This window comes from Mus caroli, chromosome 9, assembly GCF_900094665.2.
Source record: "Mus caroli chromosome 9, CAROLI_EIJ_v1.1, whole genome shotgun sequence".
Taxonomy (NCBI): domain Eukaryota; kingdom Metazoa; phylum Chordata; class Mammalia; order Rodentia; family Muridae; genus Mus; species Mus caroli.
In genome coordinates, this window is record NC_034578.1 from 42684634 (window position 1) to 42693988 (window position 9355).

At 51.2% G+C, this 9355-nt stretch overlaps 1 protein-coding gene across 1 annotated transcript in view; it reads right to left on the reverse strand.

Annotated features, from left to right (window-relative positions):
• Cep164 (centrosomal protein 164) overlaps positions 1–9355 on the reverse strand; it is a 64346-nt gene that overhangs the window by 35986 nt on the left and 19005 nt on the right. The window contains exons 4-6 of the mRNA XM_029481580.1: positions 7178–7382; positions 645–800; positions 99–233 (exon numbers count right to left, since the gene is read on the reverse strand). Of these exons, the coding sequence (XP_029337440.1) occupies positions 99–233; positions 645–800; positions 7178–7382 (496 nt within the window). The remainder of the gene's footprint in view (positions 1–98; positions 234–644; positions 801–7177; positions 7383–9355) is intronic.

Consider the following 9355-nt stretch of genomic DNA (forward strand, 5'->3'; position numbering starts at 1 on the left):
CCTCTCATCGTTACCTGGTTGTCACTCTCCTCTCATCGTTACCTGGTTGTCACTCTCCTCTCATCGTTACCTGGTTGTCACTCTCCTCTCATCGTTACCTGGTTGTCACTCTCCTCTTCATCCTCCTCGTTGGTCTCTTCCCCTAAAGTCAAGAGGCTGAGAGCATTCCTGCCCTCATGGACAGAAGCCAAGAGACCCTTTGCACAAGCAGCAGCCTTGAGACCCTGTGGAGGCTCCAAAACAGAGGGGAAACGGGGGACTCACCGGGAGGATCTTCAGAATGATCCTGGCGTGCTCCCACAATTCCTTAGATGGGTCCCCAGTCAAATCCTACCATGTCCATGAATCTGAGTCTGATTCACAGTTCTTACTCCCTTTCCAGTCCCCCACGACCCCAGCCACATGGATGGGAAGATCAGCATAGGCAGCCTACAGCCCAGTCCGCTCCCCCACCCCTACCCCCCAACCCCCACACCCAACCCCCACACCCCACCCCCACACCCGTTGCCAGAGTGACTGCACCCAGACTAGGTGACAAACTCTGAAGATAAAGCTTGGGTCTCAGTGACAGACCACAGTTCCAGGTGTGACACCCAAGAGGCCCCACAGTAACAAAACACATGCACAGCTGAGAAAGGACTCACCAGCGTGGGCTCCCCAAGATGCCCAGAATCCGCAGAGCTCCCCAAGCTCACGCTCTGTGACCCACGAAGAGCAGAGGGCGCGGCATCCCCAAGGCCTCGTAAGGGAGCCAGGCCCCAAAGAGGGGCCTGGACTAGGGGTAAGGGGGAACCCAGGACCTGGGCAATAGAACACATCTTGTTACAAACCCCAGAAACCGCAAGGCTCTTGGGGGTGTCGGGAGGCAGATATAAAAATAAAGCGTCTAAATTCTGCCCGTTCGAATTTAAAACGCCTCTGCTCGGAGGCCACTAATAATGAAGCGCGACATCCAGAAATACCATTGTGCCGACTGGGTGAGACTGGGTGAGAAACGGCAGACTGGCTTCCTGATTGTGCTAACTTGTGTGCTACCTCACATCTGGCAGATGTGCTGAGACTGGGGGCCACATGAAGAGTGAGTAGGGCAGGGAGGCAGAGATAAAACCCCAACTACTAGAAGTCTCTTGGTGCTTAAAACTGATAAGTCAAGAAAAGCCAGTCTCAATATGCTATTGGTGAAGACGGGAGTAAACACCGGAGCAAAGCCCGGGCCTCCTGGGAGGACTCTGCACATGGGGTGGCTGCTGTGCTTAAGTGTGCGCTTTGTCACTCTCTTTGGCTTGCTCTCCCCGGTTCTCAGGAGCCAAGTGAAGGCTTCCTTCATGCCAGTGAGAACTGGAGTCAAAATCCAGGCAGGGTCAGAACATGTGAACCCGGGCTACTCACGGCCCCTCACACCCCCAGTTCTTTTGTCTGAAAGGATGAAGAGGATCTGTGCTTGGCCCTTTGAGGTCTGCTAAGCAGCCCAAAGGAGATGAGGGGCTTCTGGAAGGGGCCCAGGACTGCAGCAACAGTACAGGGCCACTCGTATTACAGGGATGTGCACTGTGAGCGTCTGACTGAACAAAAGCAAGAAGCCAGCGCAGGAGCTGCAGAGACAGCTCACTGGGTAAGATAAGAAAGTCTGCTGATCTGCCAGGGCATCTGAGTGCATTCAGTTCCCATAACCCACTTCGGGCAGCTTGCACACAACTGCCTCCAATTCTAGTTCCAGACAATCTTTGACACCCTCTTCTGGCCTCCACAAGCACTTACAGTTGCACACATGCCCGCCCGCCCACCCCCCCACAGATATACACACACATGCACACGATCTTACAAGAGATCAGCACAAACGTGCTGGGAACACATTACAAGACCCTTCAAAACTTTTCTCAAATTTACAAGGTATAAAACAGAGAGAATGTATTTTGTTCCACTCTAACTCCTAAGAGTAAACTAAGAAAGGGGGATCCAAAGGTCAGAGTCCCACCACCCTCTCGGCCAGTCTCAGCCAGTCTCGGCCAGAGGACACCTGAGGTAACATCCGATCCTCACCTCTGTAGATCGACAATCATCCTACCTGTGGTAGATCATCTTCGTCAGGGAGAAAAGCTACTGACACATAGAGCTGGCCAGTGATACTCAACACTAGGCCCTGCTCATTCTTACAATCACCTGAGGTGGGCTCTACCACTATGGGGAGACCCCATACTTGGGTTACTTGGGTGTGGTCAAAAACCCTGTCCAAAGTCACAGGCTTAGTTGGGCAGAGAAGGGGACTGAGCTCAGTCACATCTGTCTCAGAGGAAGTATTCTGTGTGCTCTTATGCCTATGGTAGGAAAAAGCGCTGCAACTTTCTCCCAGTGGATTGTGAGCAAACTGAGCCTGCCCGGCCTGCTCAGCCCTTCCGCCAGTCCAAGCATATCAGCAAAATCCTTCCCACACTGTATTTATAGAAAATTACAGACTCCCAACATGGCTAATTTGCTAACATGCTGGGGGCTTGAGGGAGGGAGCCAGGCATGCTGGGGGCTTTGTTCTCTTGGGCCTTTACTGAATCGGTGGTTAGCAGGGAAATTATAGATCCCTGGCTCCTAGCTGATCATCTTCTATAGATGGCCATTAACTCTGAGCGTGGGGCTGTGCGTGCCAGTGTCCTTCAGAGCAGATAAACTTGATGCCATTGGGCTAATTAAAACTTTCAGGATAATCCGTGGCTTAGCCGGTATTTATAGTACTATACTAGTTATTAGAACTAAGGGAGAGCCAGTGCGTGTCGGCAATTAGGGAACAGAGGGAACAACTGGGTAAAGCTGCAGCTGGGCCACAGCAAAACAGCTAGGGAGTTCAGAGTGAGCCCAGTGGTCTCTGTCCAACTTGATTTCTGAATGAAGATCGGGGTGAATCTTTTCAGTGAAGGAATGACAAGATAAGTCCCACCATTTGGAAAATATCAGTGAGAAAGTGAAGTCAACACCTAAGACAGGGTCATGTGGTTTTCTGGGGACCCTGGGTGGCGGCAGCAGACCGTGGGCTCAGTGCTTCCTGAGAACTGGGTGACCCCAGGAAGGGAGCATGCAGAGCTGAAGGACTGTTCTCTGGAATCAGCTGCTGGGAAAAGCTTCCCAACTCCCAGAAGGGGCCTGGATTCTGTACAAGGGCAAGGAGCAGTGCCACCGTGCCCACCCTCTGGCGCAATCCCTTCCAAGCACGTGAACCATCGTGAACACGGTCACATCCAGGGAAGAGAATCAACGGATACCCTCAGCTCTCGCCTGCAGACAACGGAACTGAACAAACTTGCAATCCAGGTCATCTGGTCTGGTGGCTGTTTGGGTAGTTAAGGGCTCCTCAGTTACTGAAGAGGATACGCATCAGGAAAGCGGGCCTGAGGCTTCGGAACAACATCAGCTCCACCTGCCCCCTCCCCTCTGAGCTGGGGGAGAGGGGCAGACCTTAGGCCGTGCTACCTCAGAGGCCTACCTGGCTGAGAAGCTGCATCTTGCTCGGCTCTGCAGCGAGCCCGGTGTCGGGACTGGGCTGGACCGGCCCCTGCCTGAGGCCGCTGGGCTGGCACTGTGCTTGCTGAGAGGCCTCCTGCCCGGCAGGGGCAGAGACCGCTCCCAGAGGATGTTCCAGCAGCTCTGGACCCCAGGCCAGTAACCCTGAGTCCCTCTCCGGAGCTCTGGTGGCCTTGTGGTCACCCTCACTAGACATCCTGGAAGGCTCATTGGCCATGCTGCAGACCATGCCAGCGACATCTTTGCATGGCATTTCCTGCATGTTCTCGGGCAGCCCCAGGCCCTCCAGCTGCCTGGAGATCTTAACCATCTGTAGGATGTGCTGGTAGAATCTCTGGTCCTCGGAGTAGTCTTCACTCTCGGACTGCTCCTCCACAGAGCTGATGTGGGACAACTGGGGCACCAGAAAAGGGCAGAAGCGCACATCTCTAGGCCCCGAGCCTAACGGGCCCATCACAGGAACAGACCCCTGGGGGTTCTGCAGGTCCCAGGGGAAGTTGTTTATCTCACCAAGGACCTGTGAGCCTAGGGGTGAGGCCAGGCTGCTGCCCCCTCCGCTACTGTTATCCGAGTCAGCCCCGGGTGTGCTAGGCTTCCTATCTTCATTGAGAGGCTCTGGAGACCCGGGTGGATGCTGCCTGTCTTCACTGGCAGGGTCGCCTGAAGGGGGCTTTGGAACTGGTTCTGATGCCAGGGTCTCCAGTGGCATCAGCGAGGGTCCCTGGGGTGAATCTTCGGCTGAGGCCTCTGCATCCTTGGGAGCAGCAGGCTCTGTTTCCTTGCATCTCTCTGGGGTGTCCTTGTTGATAAGCTTGGAGACCTGTCCCATCCATAGGCCTGGAGACTCTCTCCTCCACCTCTCCCTGCCCACGTCCCCACCTTCCCCAGGAACTCCCTGCCAGCTCAAGTCTTCTGCTGGGCCGCTCTCTAGTAAAAACAGCTTGTTCCTCCTGGCAGGCAGCGGGTGGTCGGATGAACCAAGGGACAGGGAGGGCTCCTCCTCAGAGGGTGGCAAAGGAGCGGTGTTCTGACCTTTGTCCCCGCCGGGGCCAGTGCAGTTCAGGGTGGCTATGCTGTGGTTAGGCTGCTCCCCTTTGAGCTGCAGGCCTTTGGGAGCCTCAGAAAGCTTAGAGTGAACAGAGGAGGTCTGGCTCCTGCTTTCTGACACATCCTGCCCGCTGTGGAGTGGATCCGGGCTCTGAGCACCCCTGGCGCCAAGTCTCTGCTGTCTGGTCCTCAATTCCAACTTTTCTATTTCAGGGTCTGAAAACCCCAGGTAGATTTTCTCTGTGGCCTTCGGGACTGACTCCAGACCCTGCAGGTCTCCTAACTCGGTCTTGCATTGGATCGAAGGCCTGCCTAAGATTTTCTCCACATCAGCAAAGATCTGGTGGGTTCGAGAAGCTTGGCCTTTAGAGAGCGGCTGCAGCTTAGCAGGAAGGGTACCCATGTGAGGCCACGGTGTGTCGCCCAGCGTGCACAGACTTCTCCCTTTCTTAAAGGCCTCATTTCTAGCCTGCACCTCTTGGTCTAGGTCCAGATCAGCAAGCCCAGGTGCTGAGAGAGGGGACAGGCCACGGAGAAAGGAGGAAGAAGGCAGAAGTCCCTGCTCAGGCTGTGGTTCCTACATGGGTATATAAACATGCAGAGAAAACTAAGCCTGACCCTCCTGATGTTTTCTTGCTGCCCCGAGACCCCGCAGCAGGAAACCACCCTCCTTAAGGTAAAGCAGAAATCGGGAAGGGAGAGGAAAGGCCAAAACTCCCTTAGGCTAAATGGAAGGCTACAGTATGACAGGGAAAAGAACCAACCACGGCCCCAGGGATCCCAGAGTAGACCCGTTTGTTTCTGGGCGGCCGCCACAGAGCAGCCACCTGAAGATGTCACCCGTCAAAGCCTAGAAACCACAGGCCTGTGATTGATCCCCAAGCTTCCTCTAGCCTTCAGGTTCGTGATTGGCTGCTTTTATAAACGCCGTATCAAGGACTCCAGAAATGTCCTCTGAAGAAGAGAAGAGAGGAAGCCGGGGAAACTCAGTCAAGTGCCTTCTACCACGGGCACAAGTTGGCACTGCTTAAAGACATCCAGTCACAGAACCTTGGGGCTACAAGAAAGCCTTCAGGCAATCAACACCAGCCAGCTGGGAGCACACATTTCCAGAGGGCCTGACCACTGGGCAAACACAAGCTTGAGGTACCTAACCTGGGCCCTAAAAATCCCACTGAGGACCTGGCCCAGCTGCCCTCTTTCCTGGCACTACAACAAGGAGCTCCTGGGACTCACATCTGTCATCCAGGCTCACCTTGAGTCAGCTTGGAGCCTGCCAGATGCCAAAATATCATTTAGGATTATCCTGGATTAAAGAAAAGCTTACGACTGCCTTCTCCTTTTCGAATACACGAGAGTATTGGAAAACTCCAAGATTCTATCTGGGAAACACCTGTCTTCACCTTTCCGTGGGATCGGGCGTCTCACCCCGTTTCTCAGACAGTGGGTACACAGAGCTGGGGACAGCAAAGGGATGTAGAGCAGCGATGGAGCACAAATGTGATGGAGTGAAAGACTTTAACAACTGCTCAAGGTCAGAAGTGATGCCTTAGGGAAGAAGAAAGTGGTGCTGAGAATGGGGCTCACCGCTAGAACACCTGCCTAGCGCATGTGTGGTCCTAAGGATCCTCAACATGGGAATGGACACACACACACAGAATTGACAGAACCAAAAACCGGACCACTAAGTATTAAGAGAGTCTCCCCAGTGCTCCCCACACTGAGCGTTAAGGAAGTCTCCCCAGTGCTCCCCACACTGAGCGTTAAGAGAGTCTCCCCAGTGCTCCCCACCTTGAGCTGCTTCCTCAGGCTGCCAGCCCCAAGCCTGCATGGAGGGAACAAAGTTTATATCCTCAACCACGGGGCCTCAGTTACAAGGCTCTCCCTCAGCTTCTCCAGAAGTAAGGGTGACAAGTTCCATCTACCAAGATCAGATATGCTGAGGGACAGACGAGTAATGGGCAGAGCCCTCAAAACTCAGTAAAAAAGCTACTGGAGACCAAGTGAGGATGAAGTCTCTAACTGCTGCCGTCTTCCTCCTCCTCTTCCTCCCCCTCCTCCCTCCACTCTTTCTCTCCCCACCTCCTCCAAGGACACCGGCCACAGAGACCTCCGATGATGTCAACTAAACCAATGGCACATAGGCATCAATGACAGGCTGCCCTCAAACACGTGATCCTCTAGCCTCCGCCTTCTAAGTTCTAGGATTGCAAGCATGCACCACGAATCCCAGCTTTTCCTTTTAAAACTCGAAGGCACTGGTGTTCTGACAGTTTTAAGATAATGGCAAATAATGAGTCTACAGCCAACTCAACAGTTCCTGTCTCTGTTCCCCACTCTCCCACAGTGACAAATGCCACCACTTCTCCAATCAAATGAAAGACATGCTCCTTGCCCCTTTGAGCTCACACTCTCTCTAATCCTGTAACTCGAGCTTCCCGAGGAGAAAGAAGGAATTACTGATGGAAGTACCAACTACCAGAGGCTGAAAGAAAAATCTTCCAGGTAAAATGAGACAATGTCCTGTCAAGAATTCATTGTTTTACCCCCTGGCAGTCCCCTTGGGTCCCCATGCCTCTTGGGGCTGCAGCCCTGGGTAGGAGGCCACCTCAGGCTGACTCACCAGAGGACTTTTGGAGGTCTCTTTGTCCTTCTTGTTTTTCTTTTCCTTTTTCTTTTTCTTGTCTTTCTTCTTAATGGCCCCGGGGGCTGACCACCTCTCCCTCTCTTGGATGACCAACTTTCGATAGTGCTCGTCACATGGATGGTCCCAGATGGACTGCCCCGTGTCAAAGTTGAAATAGTAAAGATCACCTGTGATGTTCTGGCTAGGGGTGAGCAGAGTTCGGAAGTCAGTCCCTTCTAAGGCCCAGCAAGAACAAAATTCATTAAGAAAGAACAAATATTGGGATATATAAAACTAACTTATGGCAGTGAATAGTTGTTTTTTAAAGTGTGCTAAACATCAAATTTGACACCAAAGAAGAGACAAATAAAGAATTGGAAAATAAACCTAGGAAATTACCCAGAATACAACATGGGAGATGAGATATTATTTCCTATAGGAGAAATAAAGACATGGCAGATAAGACACAGGCATTCAAAGCTGCAAATGCCGCTGGCTCTCTTTTATCCCTTTCTTTCTTCATGTTATTTATTTATTTATTTATTTATTTAACATAAGCAACAAACTTCAGAAAGATTACTCAAGGAAAAAGAAAATTTTTTAATGGTACTGGACAGATGGCTCAGCAGTTAAGAGCACTGGCTGCTCTTCCAGAGGAACTAGGGTTGTTATCCAGCAGCACCTATATGGTGGCTCACAATACAGGAAGCCCCCAGTTCACCCCCACCCTGCCCTGCACTGCATAATCCATCAACATAACATTAAGTCTTTAACCTGGGGGTGGAGAGATGGCTCGGGGAACAGATCAGGGCTCAGTTCCCAGCACCCATACAGCAGTTCACAACTGCACGCAACTCCAGTTCCAGATCCTTGGCACCCTCTTCCAACCTTCTCAGGCATCTGAATCCACAGGGTACAGACAGACAAGCAGACGCACACATATACATACAGATGGGGGGGTAGAATAGGGGGTTTTCAGAGGGGAAACGGGGAAAGGGGATAACATTTGAAATATAAACAAATAAAACATCCAATTAAAAAAAGAAAAAGAAATAAAGAAATAAAATTACGCTTCTCTACACGGTATTCCAGGCACCGTATTTGAAACAGTACTTTCTGGTCTGAAACAGGGGAGGCGGTCAACCTCTCTAATCTCAGCACTCAGGATGAGGAAGTTGGAAGGCCAAGTTCAAGGTCATCATCTCTTTCTATCTGAGGCCAACCAAATTTACAAAGTCAGTGCAGGGATACATCTGTCTCAAAGGACAAAGCAAAGCAAAAACCTGGCCTGAACTCTCCTATCCCTCCTGAGAGCAGGGATGAGAAAGGGGCTTATTATGGAGTCCTGGCTGGGCTGGAGCTCACTATGCAAACCAGGCTTGGCTGGCCTCAAATTGACAGCAATCCTCCTGCCGTTGTCCTTGTTTCTGTGCACGTATCCACACAGGCTCCATTTCTACTTTTAGAACAGGACTTGAAGTTATAACTTTTCCCACAAAGAATGTTAATGGATTATGGCAATGGTAAATCCTATCGAATATTTAAAGCAGAAATGACAGCAGTCCTTGGCCAGCAAACTTGTCTACTGACCTGAAGAGGACAAGATCTTATTCTGTGAAGACAATGACAACATGGCAGAAACATGATAAAGACATTATGAGAAAATGATACTACAGACCAGTTTCCCCCATGGACACAAATGCAATCTCGCTTAATGAGATTTTAGGAAATCAAATCCCATAAAATATACAAGGGACCATACATCATGGCCAAGTGGAGTTGTCCCAGGAATATGAAATTTTTTTTTAACGTTTGAAATCGGGGTCAGAAAGACGGCTCAGCTGGTGAAGGCACTCATGGCCAAGCCAAGGGCCTGGGTTCCCTTCCAAGATCCCAAACAATAGACAGAGAAAACCAACCCCCACAAGATGTCCTCCAACCTCCATACTTACAAGTGCTGTGGTATGCACACACCCACAAGCATAAGTAAATAGAGAGGTGGATAGATAGATATAAATACATAAATAAATACAATTAAAATTAATTGATAAAAGTACTTGAAAAAATCAATCAACAAGGGGGCTGGTGAGATGGCTCAGTGGGTAAGAGCACCCGACTGCTCTTCCAAAGGTCCAGAGTTCAAATCCCAGCAACCACATGGTGGCTCACAACCAT